Genomic DNA, 17,652 nt, shown 5'->3' with positions numbered 1-17,652 from the left:
CTTTTCTACTCTCTTTTTGTTAGATATAATGCAGTGTTGCTAGGTGCTCCATTGACTTCAAATGTGACATTTTATGGTGTCAAACGCTAAATATAACTCTATTGCATCTTGTACTTAATGAACTTATGAGCAACAGGTTCATGTAACTGAACCACTACATGCCCATGTACAGAAGGAAGGCCAAGGACAATGCTACGATACAGTATAAAAAGGGCCGCTACAACTGGCAATGTTTACTGTCCCAGCAAAATCAACAAGGTAAGTCCATGACCCATCAGGGTAAAGGTAACACTTGTTATTTCTTTGTTTTTAAATGTCTTGGTAACGTTTGAGACAAGTGTATTTGCAACTTTTGACTAACTGCTCTCACAGGTTTTTGTGGATGGTTCGAACTTCTGACAACCTTTGCTATTCCGGTATTTTTAGAGGTGCAACAAACAGGTGAGTTTAAAGACATGCCGCATCACATTTTCAAACAACATCCACCCGTACAACGTGGTGCTGACGAGGGACGCTGAAGGTGTTTTCTCTGTTTGACTCAGGGAGAGAAGATGAGCACAGATGGGGAAATGTCGATCTTCGGGCCGGCTGCCCAGTACCTGCGGAAGTCGGAGAAGGAGAGGATCGAGGCTCAGTCTCGTCCCTTCGACAGCAAGGCGGCGTGCTTCGTCAGCGACGAGAAGGAGCTGTATGCCAAGGCTGTGATCCAGGAGAGGACGGAGGGCAAAGCCACCGTCAAGACTCTGGATGACAGAGTAGGTGTGCAGGAGGCTGATATACATCACATTAATATTGGCCTTCAATTAAAAAATGGATATTGGTCAGTTGCTCCCATTCAGTATTGTGGAGGTTCCGGTCAGACCACAGCTAGTGAATGCTTTTATATATATTTTTTTATTTCACATAGCTGACCAGAGAAACCATTCCAGTGTCGTGTGGGAGGATTTTACCGCTTCAGGGGTTTCATTCTATAAAACCTGCAGTGAAACAAACCTGCCTCACACCTAAGAATTTCATTCAGCTCAATCTGTTTGAGAGGCCTCTTCCACCCTGACAAGAATCAAAATCTGGGGGGAGGGGGGGGATCTGAATCCTTGTCATGTTGGAGGATATTTTAGGCTTTAAAATTGTCAGATCAAAATATATTGATGCAGAAAATATTGGCTATTTGCAGCTACAACCTAGGATGAACAGTATTGGTATCAGCCTGACAGTGCAACACAGCACATCTTAACGCGTCATTTCAGCTCATATTCAGCCTTCAAATCTTAATTTTCTTTCTGTCATCATTTCAGGAATAAAGCAGATCACTGCACTACCACCAAGAAAATGACACTAGATTCTACAACATTCTTGAACCCAAGTTGTTCTGTTTGTGTTTCCCAGACTTTGACCGTCACGGAGCAGCAGGTGTTTCCCATGAACCCGCCCAAGTTTGATAAGATCGAGGACATGGTCATGATGACCCACCTGCACGAGCCGGCGGTGCTGTTCAACCTCAAAGAGCGCTACGCAGCCTGGATGATCTACGTAAGTCAGTCAAGGAACACGGAGCCTGCTGTTAGACAGACACAGCTGATACAGTACATCACATGAGATGATGGATTTAGAAGTACTTTTTATGTAAATAATGGTAAATGGCCTGCATTTATATAGCGCTTTTATCCAAATTGAGTAGGTACATTCACACAGACATTCATACACCGATGGTGGCAAGCTACTACGCAGGGTGCTGGCGCAGCCATGAGGAGCATTTTGGGGTTCAGGATCTTGCCCAAGGACACTTCGACATGCAGACTGGAGGAGGCGGGCATCGAACCACTGAACTCTTTATCCAAAGCTCACTGCGTGATGTCAGTCCTGTACTGTATGAATGTAAAAATCGCAAATTTCTTCACCTGTGTTTTTATAAACGCATCTCCTGTCTTTTCTCTCCATGCAGACCTACTCGGGGCTGTTCTGCGTGACTGTGAATCCCTACAAGTGGCTTCCAGTCTACGACCCCGAGGTGGTGCAGGCCTACCGGGGGAAGAAGAGGATGGAGGTTCCTCCTCACATCTTCGCCCTGTCTGATAACGCCTACCAGTTCATGCTCACTGGTGCGTCAAAGTGATGCGGGCGATGTGTAATTGTGAAGAGGCAGCAGCTGATAAGTGTGAGGTGAATCACTGACATTCAATAGTTTGTTGTTTAGTCACCGTCTTCTTTTTTCTTCCCCAGATCGTGAAAATCAGTCTATTCTCATCACGTAAGTGTAGCGATGATTTCTTAATCTACTCACCGACTCTGCTAAAACGGTCACAAATTGAAATGTGTGATTTTTGTTTTTGCCTAGTGGAGAATCCGGTGCAGGAAAGACCGTCAACACAAAACGCGTCATTCAGTACTTTGCGACAATCGCAGTAGCTGGAGACAAGAAGAAGGAGACAAACAGCAAAATGAAGGTAGGAGGCGGTCTTCCATCAGACTGTGTTTTGACAGGCAAAGCTGCCAGTCACTTGGTGGGGACTGGAGTCACATGACTTGGACTCGAGTCACTATTTGAATAGCTTGAGACTTGACTTTGTTGCATGAAGAGAAGACTTGAGACTTCTTGACGTGGGTTCTGGTGACTTGGGACTTGACTTTGAATGTTCCTAAAGTCTTTGACTTGAGATCTAGTGTTTGTGTAAATGACTTGGATTGACAGTGATGAGATTTGTTCCAGCGGATGACTGAATTTGAATTCTGTCTTCTGAAAGTCCTAGATAGTTTCCTTTCAGATATTAAATCGATACTGGGCTCTTGATTTGTTCTGACTAGAGTTGGTGATCTACACCTAGACTTGGGCCTATTAGCACTCGAGCAAAATCGACTTGGTCGACCACTGCTGCCAGTAGGCTACAGTCGGTCACTTATTTGAGACTGGAGTCAGCTTGTGTCAGACAGATCCCCCTGCTCTTCCCCAGGGGACGCTGGAGGATCAAATCATCCAGGCGAACCCTCTGTTGGAGGCCTTCGGGAATGCCAAGACCGCGAGGAATGACAACTCTTCTCGCTTTGTAAGTCAGCCTGAGCTTCATCATCTTTAAATTGATTTCTCGGGAATTTGTACAGCACAGACAGTAAGACATTTTTTGTTGTTGTTGAATAGGGTAAATTCATTCGAATACACTTTGGCACAACTGGTAAACTGGCATCTGCGGACATTGAAACATGTAAGTTTGACTTGTGCACATGTTTTGCTGTATCATATAAAATAGATACAGTAATAGTGATTTTCTTGTTGCTTTATTAATAGATTGTGTTCATTTTGCCCTGTCTCTTTGAAAGATCTACTGGAGAAATCACGGGTGACTTTTCAGTTGGGGGCAGAGAGGAGCTATCACATCTTTTATCAGCTTACTTGCAACAAGAAGCCTGAACTCATTGGTAATCAGATGCTTTTTTTTGTCTTATTCCATCTTTCTTTTCCCCTTCCTTTATTAACCCTTTATTAATGACATAGTAATGCTTGAGAATAACTAAGTCCTAGAGAAATAGATTTAATAAATCATTACAGCATTAGAATGTAATGTAGTAATAAAGTAGCTTACTGTTGTTGTCTGTTATTTGTGTACAGTTGGTACAGAGAGTAGGTTTGTATACCTATGTGAATAGTGTACAAAGTCAGTACTGGTATGTCCTTTCTAAAATATATAAGGTATTATTGTATGCTGTATGCTTAGCAAAGAAAACCCTCATGAAAAAACACAGGTGTCATCACCTTCTGTAATGAATGGAAGACATTCAGTGCGTTTCTTCCTTTTTTAATGTGTTTATCCTTTTGTTTCAAAAGTGTGTGTTAGAGCCACTTATATCAATCATTCTAATGCTATAACTAGTTATTACATCTACTGTATTTTACTTAGTTATTTCCAGTCATTACTGCATAATTAATGGCCTCTTTTTCTCTCACACAGTTGTAGACACACATCGGAAGCTATTCTAACTTGACTTGATTTCTCCCACTTCAGATATGCTTCTCATCACTACCAACCCCTACGACTTTGCATTCATCAGCCATGGGGAAATCACTGTTAAAAGTATTGACGACACTGAGGAGTTAATGGCTACGGATGTGAGTCGACTCAGCGAAATCATAAGCCCGCACTGTCTTTTTGCTAGATTTACAGTTCCTTTACAGTCCCTTTACATATCCTTTCTTTTTTCTTCTTCTTTTTTTTATGAAACAGGAAGCCATCGATATTCTGGGCTTCAGTGCTGATGAGAAAGTGGGCATCTACAAGATGACTGGTGCTGTGATGCATTATGGGAACATGAAGTTCAAGCAGAAGCAGCGGGAGGAGCAGGCAGAGCCCGACGGCACTGAGGGTGAGGATCATCATCAATGAGGTTTACTGTTGGCTGGCTAAGTGATTTTTTAATGAAATAAGTATTTAAGCTAATATGATTCCAAAGATATATTGTTACTGTGTGCAGAAGCCGATAAAGCAGCATATCTTATGGGCCTGAACTCTGCCGACCTGCTCAAAAATCTCTGTTATCCCAGAGTAAAGGTTGGAAATGAGTATGTCACCAAAGGACAAAATGTTCAGCAGGCAAGACCACTAACAACGCAAATTACCCCACACATTTCTCCTGGTCGTATTGCGATGACCAAACAACTATTAGCTTTCCTTCATTCCAGGTGTACAACGCTACTGGTGCCCTTGCTAAATCAGTGTATGAGAAGATGTTTCTGTGGATGGTGGTGCGAATCAACCAGCAGCTGGACACAAGACAACCCCGGCAACACTTCATCGGGGTTCTGGATATTGCTGGCTTTGAGATATTTGATGTACGTGTTTATGAGATGTATCGCTCATATCTTCATGGCATGTTGTTGAATAATGAATACTTATCCTAATACCGTATATACGTCTTCAGTTCAACACACTGGAGCAGCTCTGCATCAACTTCACCAACGAGAAACTGCAACAGTTTTTCAACCACCACATGTTTGTGTTGGAGCAAGAAGAATACAAGAAGGAAGGGATTGAGTGGGAGTTCATTGACTTTGGCATGGACTTGGCAGCCTGCATTGAGCTCATTGAGAAGGTATACATTATTCAGTTATTGCAGCTAGACTCACTTAAAACTGATCCTGCAATTCTGATGATAATGAATCAATAATTGCTTGTTCCCCAGCCGATGGGAATCTTCTCCATCCTGGAGGAGGAGTGCATGTTTCCGAAATCAACAGACACTTCTTTCAAGAACAAACTCTACGACCAGCATCTTGGCAAGAACAGCTGCTTCCTCAAGCCCAAGATTGTCAAAGGCAAACCCGAGGCTCACTTCTCCCTGGTGCACTACGCCGGCACTGTGGACTACAACATCAGCGGCTGGCTGGAGAAGAACAAAGATCCACTGAACGAGTCGGTGGTGCAGCTCTACCAGAAGTCCTCGGTCAAATTCCTGGCCATGTTGTACGCAAGCTTCTCTGCAGCAGATGGTAACGAAGCGTTTTATGGTCTCACACTCAGATCATTGATCAAGAATGCTTGGCCGAAATCTATAAACTAAAGTAGTGTAATAGTGCTGAACAGTCACATGACGTCTCCTGCCCCGGAAGAGAGTTCCCCATTAATTTTCTCCATAGAGATTTTTTTTTAAATCCTTATTTAACAAGTTTTGCAAAAGGAGGCTATTCAATATTAAATTTTCATGCCAAAAAAAATCAAAGGTATCTAGTGTTTCCACCCCATAATAATGAAAGACCTGAAGGCTCCTGAATCCTACATGTGTTGTCATTCAAAATGTGCAACATTCAAAAAGTGAAAACGATCTACCCAAGAGAAATACTACTTACTTTGGTTATAGTTTTGTTGTAATTTAAACAAACTAAAATAATACAGTCATCCCTGAAGTTTGTTTCTTTACTTGTTTTTTATGACATGATCTTTGCAGAAGCTGCAGGTGGCACCAAGAAAGGAGGCAAGAAGAAGGGATCGTCTTTCCAAACTGTCTCAGCACTGTTCAGGGTAAGGTGCTCATGTAATTTTAGACAATTGATCCCATATTAAGGTCAGAAATCTGAAACCACAACAATTAAAACATTTGAAAATCATGTATCATAGTAAAATAACTAATGGCTCAACTAGGCATGGCTAAATAGGTACTAAATAATCTCTTCCTCCAAAATGAAATGGAATAAAATTCAAATATTTTTCCGTTTGACATACGAGAGAACAAAACACACATATCCTGATACATACGAACGCTAAACTAAAACTAGTGAAAACGCAGGCCTCTGAAAACTACATGAAATTCAATCAGTCACTTCCTTTTTTCCTCTCAGGAGAACCTTGGCAAGCTCATGGCCAATCTGAGAACCACTCATCCTCACTTTGTAAGGTGCTTGATACCAAACGAGACAAAAACACCTGGTAGGCTTGATAATCCCCTCGCTGCAAAATATATCCTATAAAACCATATAGCTCAGAGATGTTTTCGCCTTCATCATAGGTGTTATGGAAAACCAACTAGTTATCCACCAGCTGCGCTGCAACGGTGTGCTGGAGGGCATCAGGATCTGTAGGAAGGGATTTCCAAGCAGAATCCTCTACGGGGACTTCAAGCAGAGGTAAATATACAGTAGGTTTAAATTTGAATATCTCTCAGTGGCTGGTCTTAGTTTCAGGCCTCTTATTCTTCCCACAGATACAGGATCCTTAACGCCAGCGCTGTTCCTGAGGGACAGTTTATGGATAACAAGAAAGCTGCAGAGAAGCTCCTGGGCTCAATTGACGTTGATCACACACAGTACAAATTTGGACACACCAAGGTTCTCATTTGTTCCAGCATGCTTGTGGTGAAATTGTGGTTATACTTGGGAGCAGGAATCACATCTCTCTTGAATAAGAACCTATTTGAATACATTGCTCAAATCGACTGTATTTCCAGGTGTTTTTTAAAGCTGGTCTCCTGGGCACTTTGGAGGAGATGAGAGACGAGCGCCTGGCCCATGTGGTGACGTCCACTCAGGCTCTGTGCCGCGGCTTCATCATCCGGCTGGAATACCAGAAGATGCTGGCCAGAAGGTAAAATATCTACTGCTTTAAAGCTGCACTTGGCAAGGTTTGGGTGAAGCAACTAAAACAACTTACTTAAAGTTAAGGAAAAGGCTTTGGTCATGGTTAAATGACACACAAACACTATTCTTTTTTTTTATTTGACTCATGGTAGAAGTTTACTTAAAGGAGAATTTCTCTATTTTTCAACCTGGACCCTATTTTCATATATTTATTTTTTGTATAACTAAAATGTGAACAGAAATCTTTGAAATTGGTGGAGTATTGACCAAGACTGTTTCAGTTGGAAGCCGCTTTTCCCACATGCCCCTACACCGTGCTGCACCAAAAGCGGCTACCAACTGAAGTGATCTTGGTCAATACTGCACCTATTTCAAAGATTTCTGTTCACATTACCGGTACTTAGTTTTACATAAAAAATATGAAAATAGGGTTCAGGTTGAAAAATTCTCCTTTAATACAAGCTGGGAATTAAAAACGCATATGGCCAACCACAACAGCTTTACTTTCCCCTGCACTGTACTGACATGTGAGACTAGGTCCTGTTAATAGTCATGTTTCCTTCATCATGTACCCGCTTTGTGCTGGGAACACAGGACTCTTAACACTTTCACCAACACATAATTTGCTGTTAGCAAGTCGTGTTGATTTCACATATAGTGTGAGATCAGGTTGAGTTTGAAGGCCTTTGTTTACCCAAAAATCATGTAATGGGACATCCTGATTTTATTTTGATAGGGAGGCCATCTACAGCATCCAATACAACTTCCGCTCATTCATGAATGTGAAACACTGGCCGTGGATGAAGTTGTACTTTAAACTCAAACCTCTTCTGAAGAGTGCTGAGGCTGAGAAGGAAATGGCTCAAATGAAGGTGGATTTCACGAAGCTCAAGGACGATCTGACCAAATCAGAAAACAGGCGGAAAGAATTGGAGGAGAAAATGGTTTCCATCGTACAAGAGAAGAATGATCTTGTCCTTCAGGTCCAGACAGTAAGTTAACCCAAAGCAAGCTTTAAGAGCAAGTACAAAGTCAGGTGATCTGCATGATAATTATTATTAATAAATAAATAAATAAATAAATAAATAAATAAATAAATAAATAAATAAATAAATAAATAAATAAATAAATAAATAATATTGATATCAGGAATCTGACAACCTGATGGATGCAGAGGAGAGATGCGAAGGACTCATCAAAAGCAAGATCCAGCTGGAGGCGAAGCTGAAGGAGGTGACAGAGCGACTGGAGGACGAGGAGGAGGTCAATGCCGAGCTGACCGCCAAGAAGCGGAAGCTGGAAGACGAATGCTCTGAGCTCAAGAAGGACATTGACGATTTGGAGCTCACCTTAGCCAAAGTGGAGAAGGAGAAACATGCCATTGAGAACAAGGTAATGTGTGTACTGTATATTGCTTACCGTTACATTGTCAAGAGTTCCAGTAGGATATTAATGGCACTTCTGTATGATAATGCCAGGTGAAAAATCTCAGTGAAGAAATGATGAACCAAGATGAGAACATCACCAAACTGACCAAAGAGAAGAGAGCCCTGCAGGAAGCCCATCAACAAACTCTGGATGACCTGCAGTCAGAGGAGGACAAAATCAACTGTCTGACCAAAGCCAAAGGCAAATTAGAACAGCAAGTGGATGATGTGAGTTTGTGTACAGTACATAAGGCTAACTGATTAAGCTAATGTGCTATTTAAAATAGGCATGTAAGCATGGTTCATGTTTTTAGCTGGAAGGTTCACTGGAACAAGAAAAGAAGATCCGTATGGACCTTGAGAGAGCCAAGAGGAAGCTAGAGAGTGATCTGAAACTCGCACAGGAGTCTCTCATGGACGTGGAGAATGAGAAGCAGCAGCTGGATGAAAGGCTTAAAAAGTAAGGAGTGCTTTCTTTTGATGTGAAGTTCAAATTCCATTATGAAATCCTTGTCGAGTTCAACTCCTGCATCAATTCTATTTGAAGTTAAAACAGGGAAGAAGAAAAACGTATCATACTACAAACACATTGCGATCATAGGCTAGCTAGCCTAGTGCCTTTCTTACAATAGTTTTGCTTGCTGCTGTACCTGCTGTTTGTGAGTATTTTCCCCTCCTTGCTAGCTTGCTGCTTATTCTTTTCTCTGAAGTTTTATCACACTTATTATCATAGTTCACTTTTTTTTTTAAGTCTAGCCCTATTTGCTACTGACCAATGATGATGTTGATTGGTAGAGTTCTCTCTCAGCACAATCCATACTGTTCCTCATAGTAGCTTTGGAAAGTTGGGCAAAAACCAATACAAGGTCAATGGTCAAGGTCAATCATGCTCCTGTATGTACAAGCTGACTGAAGCTCACTGAAATGTACTTTGTGTGCACTGTGTGTGTGTGTGTGTGTGTGTGTGTGTGTGTGTGTGTGTGTGTGTGTGTGTGTGTGTGTGTGTGTGTGTGTGTGTGTCTGTGTGTGTGTGTGTGTGTGTGTGTGCACTGTGGATGACGTTTTGGTGAGCCTCAGTCAGCTTATACATACAGGAGCGTGACCCCATTGACCTTGCATTTGTTTTTGCCCAACCTTCCTGAGTTACTATGAGGAACAGCATGGATTGTGCTGAGAAAACAAATCAAATCAAATCAAATCAGCTTTTATTTCTATATTACCTTTCATACATAAAATGCAACTCAAAGTGCTTAACAGTAAAAATAAGTAGAATGCGAGACTAAAAAGATGTGTTTTAAGTTTGCTTTTAAAAGTGCGTTCGGTTTGTGATGCCCTCAGATGCTCTGGCAGGCTATTCCAGAGGCGAGGACCATAAACACTGAAAGCCGCCTCCTTAGTCCTCACCCAGGGAACAATTAACAGGCTCGTGCCAGAGGATCTGAGGGGTCTAGGGGGGACACAGGATATAAGCATATCCGAGAGGTACTCAGGTGCAAGGCCATTGAGTGATTTAAAAACTAATAGAAGAATCTTAAAATCTATTCGGAATTTGACCGGTAGCCAGTGAAGGGACCTCAGGACAGGGGAAAAGAACTCTACCAATCAACATCATCATTGGTCAGTAGCAAATAGGGCAAAACTTTAAAAAATGTGAACTATCCCTTTAAGTCTAAACTCAACTGCATTGATTTTTTTAATGACACTTAAAATTTATTTGACAGGAAAGACTTTGAGTTGTCACAGCTGCAGACTAAAGTTGAAGATGAACAAGCTCTTGGTGTCCAGCTACAGAAGAAAATAAAAGAGCTCCAGGTGAAGAACTTGATCGGGGGGGTTTGACATGAGCCAGTTTTACTAAGTCCAATTGGTTTGACTAGTTTCTACCTCTAGCATTACAGTGCTGCAATCTCTCATCTGTAGGCTCGCATTGAGGAGCTAGAGGAGGAAATCGAGGCCGAACGCTCTTCTCGGGCCAAGGTCGAGAAGCAGAGGTCCGATCTCTCCAGGGAGCTGGAGGAGATCAGTGAGAGGCTGGAGGAGGCCGGAGGAGCCACCGCCGCTCAGATCGAGATGAACAAGAAGCGAGAAGCCGAGTTTCAGAAACTTCGCCGGGACCTGGAGGAGTGTTCGCTGCAGCACGACGCGACCTCCGCCACTCTCCGCAAGAAACACGCGGACAGCGTCGCCGAACTGGGAGAACAGCTGGATAACCTCCAGAGGGTCAAGCAGAAACTGGAGAAGGAGAAGGCCGAGTTCAAACTGGAGGTGGACGACTTGTCGAGCAATATGGAAGCCATGGCCAAGTCAAAGGTTAGCTGATAGGTCTAATTTATGTTTTATGTTCAGTTGACCATTCCAGGTTGTATTTACAATAGTTAAACTATGACAACATGCAAAAGAAAACATGTTTTTCATCCCGATGTGTAGATTAATTTGGAGAAAATGTGCCGTTCACTTGAAGATCATCTGAATGAGATAAAAACCAAAGAGGAGGAGCATCACAGGCTGATAAACGACATTTCAAGTCAGAAAGCTCGGCTGCAGACAGAAAATGGTGAGGAATACTTTAGCTCAGTGGTTCTCAAATGGGGGTCCGCGGACCCCCAGGGGTCCGTGGCACTTTGCCAGGGGGTCCGCGAAAGGTTTTCAGGTTAATTCTTTTTTATTTTTTTTATAAATGCTACATGTTACTTATTCCTTCTCAAACTACTTCCTACATGGTGCTAGTCTATCAAAATATCTTGGCTGTCATTGATTGTGTTGCATAGTGGTTTTCTGGACTGTTGACAAATTGTGATATTGTAAGTCGCTTTGGACAAAACAAAAGCTCTGCTAAATGAGGTAATGTAAATGTAATGTAATAAAAATATATATATATATATATATTTTGCAAAATCTTCATAGTTCAACGAAAATAGTTTATGCTTTAAATCTAAAATGGTTCATGGATTACATTCTAATAAAAAACCTATCAAATTAAAAGTCAAGCACGTTACCGTGGAAACAATTAAGCTTAGCCCAAAATCACAAATCAGAATGAGGGGGTCCCCGGTATATTTTCTATCTTGTAAGGGGTCCTTGGCTGAAAAACATTTGAGAACCTCTGCTTTAGCTGATCTGCAACAATCAAGTCAGTAGGCACACCTACTCACTGTCTAATTTCTGTTTATTTATCATCCAGCTGAGATGTCTCACCAGCTTGAAGAAAAGGAATCTCTAATGGCACAGTTAACTCGGGGAAAGCAAGCCTCCATTCAGCAGATCGAGGAGTTGAAAAGACTGAATGAGGAAGAAGTGAAGGTTAAGATCCACAAAAGAGACTCTCAATATGTTTTTTTTTTTTCAATTTAAAGTTTTACAATATGTTTTATGTTTTTTCTGTCAAGGCGAAGAATTCCCTGGCCCATGGTTTGCAATCAGCTCGCCACGACTGTGAGCTGTTGAGAGAGCAGTATGAGGAGGAACAGGAGGCCAAAGCTGAGCTGCAGCGCTGCCTGTCCAAGGCCAACAGCGAGGTGGCTCAGTGGAGAACCAAGTACGAGACGGACGCCATCCAGCGCACCGAGGAGCTTGAGGAGGCCAAGTAAGAACAATGTCCACATAATTAAAAAACAGACGAACTCTTACGCAGTCTTACGATGCATGTTCTCCCACAGGAAGAAGCTGGCTTTGCGTCTTCAGGATGCAGAGGAAGCAGTGGAGGCCGTTAACTCTAAGTGCTCTTCTCTTGAGAAGACCAAACAGCGGCTGCAAGGGGAGGTGGAGGACTTGATGATGGATGTGGAGAGGTCCAATGCTGCCGCCGCTGCCTTGGACAAGAAGCAGAGACATTTTGATAAGGTTCTGGATGACTTTCCTCGTGTCGAGTTCAAAATACATTGCGGAAATGCTAATACAAATGACACAGTAATGGAGGTATTCTGGGATAGACTATAAACACATAACTCAGAACCAACTGGGAGCTATTAATTGCATAATATCAAGATATTCTTCAGATAGATTTGTTTCAACAGTATTGATCATACAGTGTGGTAATGTGTGGTTCTTAACTGATGATAAAGTATTATGGATGAAGTCCATAAATATTTGTTGGAGAATAAGTTGAATCAGAATTCTCTCATGCATCTTTTTTAGCCAAGCTATGAAAGTTATCAAGCTTATAGTGAAATTATGTCTTTCTTTGGAGGTGTAATGATAAAATTTATGTCAATAGGTTTTGGCTGAGTGGAAGCAGAAATACGAGGAGAGTCAAGCGGAGCTGGAGTCAGCTTTGAAAGAGGTGCGTTCTCTTGGGACTGAGAACTTCAAGATGAAGAACGCCTTTGAAGAATCGCTGGAACAACTAGAGACCCTCAAACGTGAAAACAAAAACCTTCAACGTACGTCAAGACCCTGTACGGAGCTAATGCTGTGCATGGTAGATGTTATTCATCTGAGGAAATGTTTGGATCTTATCAGATTTCCTTTTTGTTCCAGAGGAAATTATGGATGTCACCGAACAGCTGGGAGAGATGGGCAAAACTATCCATGAGCTTGAGAAATCAAAGAAGCAGGCTGAACAGGAGAAAGGAGAGGCCCAGACTGCTTTGGAGGAGGCAGAAGTAAAGATAATATGAATATCTAGCTCATATATACCGATCTCAAATCAGCAACTGTGTGTGACACCTTCACATTAACCCATCTCTTGTTGTCAGGCCTCACTGGAGCATGAGGAGTCAAAGATCCTGCGTGTGCAACTGGAGCTGAACCAGGTGAAGTCTGAGGTGGACAAGAAGATCACAGAGAGGGAGGAAGAGATCGAACAGCTGAAGAGAAACAGCCAAAGAGTCATCGACTCCATGCAAAGCAATCTGGATGCTGAGGTCAGGAGCAGGAATGATGCCCTGAGAGTCAAGAAGAAGATGGAGGGAGACCTGAACGAGATGGAGATTCAGCTGAGCCACGCCAACAGGCAGGCGGGCGAGGCCCAGAAACAACTGAGGAACATACAGGTTCAGCTCAAGGTGAGATACACATAAGGGAACATGTACAGGCCTGGTTTCCCAATAAGGATCACTCTTAGAGGTAAAGAGTGTGTTCCTACAAAACATTTCTCCATTACCTACATACGTTTCTCAAAGCAGCACCAGAGCAGGAGCGCACCCAGCTTATGTATCAAGTGTATCATAGAGTCGCTGTGGCACTGTCCATTTGACAGGTGCTGAAATATTTGTTGGCTTGGTTTCACCATATTATGGTAACTGATTAATCAAATGGCTGTAAGTTATGGGACATTGTACAAAGACATGAAATACTAAACAGCACACACAGCAAACAATTAGATATCAAATGGAGAGGAAGACCTATGACCAAAAACACATAAAGAAATTCAGGTCCAGGCACTCAAGGAGGTTTAAAAAATATAAAAGGCCTTTCAAATTCAATTAATTCAAATTAATTCAAATTTAATTTAATTGTGTGTTGGCTTGCACCTTCTTCAGGGTGCAGTGGCACACAGAGAAGACAGTCATTATAGTTGCATTCACCACAGGTGTGCACAGGTGAGAGAACATGCAACAAAATAAACAGGCTGCAAAAACACAAGTCCTCCCACAAGTTGCCAGAAGTCAATATAATCCACAATAGAAAACAACCCTTAAAATGTAGCATTCAAGTCAAGCACATGACACCATCACTACAGATGCAAGCCACACATGCTTTTCAGAAACACCTCACAAACTAAAGAGGCTACGTAAAACGGATGTTACAGTACAATCATCTTAGCTCTAATATGCTTTTGGGATACGAAGCTGGGAAGGTTACTCTGACCATTAACACATAGACACTACACACATTTTCATTCTATAGGAAGTGCAGATTCACCTTGACAACGCCCTGAGAAGCAACGATGACATGAAGGAGCAGGTGGCCATGTCTGAGCGCAGGAGTAACCTGATGCAGGCTGAAATGGAGGAGATCAGAGGAGCGCTGGAGCAGACTGAGAGGAGCCGCAAGATAGCCGAGCAGGAGCTGATGGATGCTAGCGAGAGAGGGCAGCTCCTTCACTCACAGGTTTGACTTGATCAGGTTTGACTTGATCAGTACTTCAATCAATACTTCAATCAGTACTTCAGTCAATACATGTTATCATTTCATCCCTTTTCACTTTAAAGGTACTGCATGTTGCATTTTATCATCATTTTGAGACATGATTGCCAGTCTCCGCCAGTCCCTACACTGTATTGCTTTATGGCATGAAGGGACATTGCTTTATGGCACAAAACAGGTAGAGGGTGCTGTTCTTCCAGAGCAAACAGAACTAAATCTTTCAGGGTTTCTGGTGATGACAGATGGTGAAATTAGTGAAATGCTGATGAAAAAAATCACTTCCGACATGTTCACCTTCTTCAGTAAAGCCGAAGATGCCAGGGAGGGGGAGGGGGGACAGGAAGCAACAGGGTTTATGGGAAATGTAGTCTTCATTTTGAGAAACAATTGAACTAATAACAATACCATTGGCATGGTACAGAGGCTATTATCTCCATCATGGCCTCATTTGTTTATGGTAAATAATTATACCAAGTTATCACAATCAATTTGATATTGATTGATGCTTAAACATGCTACATATAGCACCTTTAAAGTCATATTAGCATTATGATGTCATACTTTGCATCTCTTACAGAACACCAGCCTGATCAACAGTCGGAAGAAGCTGGAAGCTGATCTCGCTCAGATTCAGGGTGAGATGGAGGAGAGGAACCAAGAAGCCAGAAATGCTGAAGAGAAAGCCAAAAAAGCGATCACTGATGTAAGTCTGTGTTTGTTTGGTTTTATTAACTAATGCAAGAATCTGTATGGCCTTGCTTAATTTTTGGGACATTGCTCAGGCTGCCATGATGGCCGAGGAGCTGAAGAAGGAGCAGGACACCAGCGCTCACCTGGAGAGGATGAAGAAGAACCTGGAGGCCACAGTGAAGGACCTGCAACACCGCTTAGATGAAGCTGAGAACCTGGCCATGAAGGGTGGAAAGAAACAACTCCAGAAACTGGAATCAAGGGTAATGCATCGTAATGAACACAAAGACTTGCTCTGGATTTTGTGTAAATACATGTCTGGGGTGTTATTCATAAAACTGGAAGGAGCATGATGTTACAGTATGAGGCTGAGAGTTTTTCCTTGCTCTGTTCCAGGTGCGAGAGCTGGAGAATGAGCTTGAAACAGAACAAAGACATGGATCAGATGCCGTGAAAGGCATACGCAAATTTGAGCGCAGGATTAAGGAGCTCACCTACCAGGTACCAGATGCTGCTCTCCCAAATCGGTGAACTTTTAGTGTCAGGTGGTCAGACTAGAATCACAATTGTAATTTCTTGAGACTTGATGCATGAACAGAATGCTTGAGACTTGACTTGAGTTCTGGTGACTTGGGACTTAATTTTAATTTGTACTTGACTTGAAAAGGTTTGTAAAGTCTTGACAAAAGATGTTGAAATTGAAACTGATTATAGAAATCAAACTTGTCTCTGGTCAGTCAGGGTGCCTGTTCGGGGCAGAAGGGAACTGGTGGGAATAGCGTGCCAGTGAAGCTCCCCGCTGTCACGTGAAAAGAAGCGGCTGGCAACTGCACATGTATTGAGGAAGCATGTGTGGGTCTACGGCTCTCCCCAGATCGGCAGAGGGGGTGGGGCAGCGACCGGGGCAGCAGGGGGAATTGGCTAAGTACAATTTGGGAGAAAATAGGGGGGAAATCTGAAAAAATAATAATAAAAAAAGAAAGAAATCAAACTTGTGATGCTTTTACCAAGCTGTTATCCTATTAAAACCATAATCCTGAGATATGTATTTCTTATGGCTTCACTTGATGTTAGACTTGAGACTTGACATTAATAGCATGGACTTGACTTGGTCATTTACATGTAGACTTGGGACTTGACTTGACACGTGTGCCTCAAACAGACTGACTTGGGACTTAAGCAAAGTTGACTTGGTCACACCTCTGATATTTGAGGCAGTTTTGTAAAACAATGTCTCTGTTTTCTTTGGTTGAAAACCAGTCAGACGAAGAGAAGAAAAACAGCATCAGGCTGCAGGATCTGGTGGACAAACTGCAGCTGAAGGTCAAAGTGTACAAGAGGCAGGCGGAGGAAGCTGTGAGTGATCCTCCTGTCAAAGCTAAGAGTGAAACATTGGTCGACTCGATCTTTAGAGAGCTACATTACTGTGATTTGATTCAATTATGTGACATCTGATAGGAGGAGCAAGCAAACGCCCATTCGACGAAGCTGCGGAAGGTGCAGCACGAGCTGGAGGAGGCAGAGGAGCGGGCCGACATTGCAGAGAGCCAGATCAACAAGATGAGGGTCAAGAGTCGCGACATGGGCAAGGTGAGTCGCTCCGCTTCTGCCAGTGTGTTTTATACACACTAGGGACGTTAACAATGAATCGAAGATCATTCATCGAAGATCGATTCATTGGTTTTGCGCGAACACGTTGTGAAATTTACTCGATCTACTATCAAACAAAGTGTAGCCTCCTATTACATTCTAGCTGTCAGTAAATGGTGTATATTTTCAAAGCATGTTTCAATGAACCGCCAATATAACTATGATGAGGAAGCCATCCCGGGGTCTGGAAAGAGAGGAAAAAGACGAGAACGGCAACTTTTACCAAATAAAGCGGGCGAAGCGAACAGAAAGGAGAAATATTGCAACCTGCAAACATGTGATTCGGTACACAAACAAGACAACGACAGGGGTTCCCAAACTTTTTCATTTTGGGACCCAAAAGATAAATTGTGAGTCTCCCTGGGACCCAAACTCACAAAAAACATACGGTAATGAGTTGGCAACCAGTTGGCGACCCATCCCCCACTGGTCCGCGACCCACATTGGGTCCCAACCCATTGTTTAGGAAACACTGCTCTACAGTACCACTTGAACAATGTTCATTCAGATAAGTTGGATGGCTCCTCCTCGTCTCAGCTGCCTCGACGCACCATCAGCTCAGTGTTTGCAAGGAAGAGCTGCAACACAGTTTAAAGTGAGTTGTAGCCATCTAAGGTGATATTGCAGCGCCCACGGCTTAAAACTGCCACAAATGTGTTGCATATTTATCTAGGTTTTTACATTTTTATATGTTTCATAGGCTGTGGGAATATGCAATATCTTGCTGCTGTGGAAATAAAG

At 42.5% G+C, this 17,652-nt stretch overlaps 1 protein-coding gene across 1 annotated transcript; it reads left to right on the top strand.

Moving 5' to 3' along the window:
• Window positions 1-551: 551 nt before the first annotated feature.
• Window positions 552-16,893, top strand: LOC310788344 (myosin-4-like; the record flags this gene model as incomplete). Its single annotated transcript, XM_083649913.1, has 38 exons — window positions 552-755; window positions 1,387-1,530; window positions 1,943-2,099; window positions 2,221-2,248; window positions 2,336-2,444; window positions 2,949-3,041; window positions 3,134-3,197; window positions 3,313-3,411; window positions 3,996-4,099; window positions 4,215-4,353; window positions 4,462-4,580; window positions 4,670-4,819; window positions 4,909-5,079; window positions 5,170-5,476; window positions 5,932-6,005; window positions 6,323-6,410; window positions 6,490-6,607; window positions 6,685-6,808; window positions 6,928-7,064; window positions 7,794-8,049; window positions 8,207-8,449; window positions 8,536-8,712; window positions 8,799-8,944; window positions 10,206-10,296; window positions 10,405-10,794; window positions 10,912-11,038; window positions 11,666-11,784; window positions 11,871-12,067; window positions 12,141-12,324; window positions 12,698-12,863; window positions 12,961-13,085; window positions 13,179-13,487; window positions 14,332-14,535; window positions 15,149-15,274; window positions 15,354-15,524; window positions 15,658-15,762; window positions 16,522-16,617; window positions 16,720-16,893. The coding sequence occupies 38 exons, from the start codon at window positions 552-554 to the stop codon at window positions 16,891-16,893; spliced, it is 5,835 nt and encodes a 1,944-aa protein (XP_083506039.1).
• Between the last annotated feature and the right edge of the window lie 759 nt (window positions 16,894-17,652).

Source organism: Poromitra crassiceps, assembly GCF_964638095.1.
Source record: "Poromitra crassiceps genome assembly, chromosome: 13".
NCBI classification, from domain to species: Eukaryota; Metazoa; Chordata; class Actinopteri; order Beryciformes; family Melamphaidae; genus Poromitra; species Poromitra crassiceps.
This window is presented reverse-complemented; position numbering and strand designations above follow the sequence as displayed.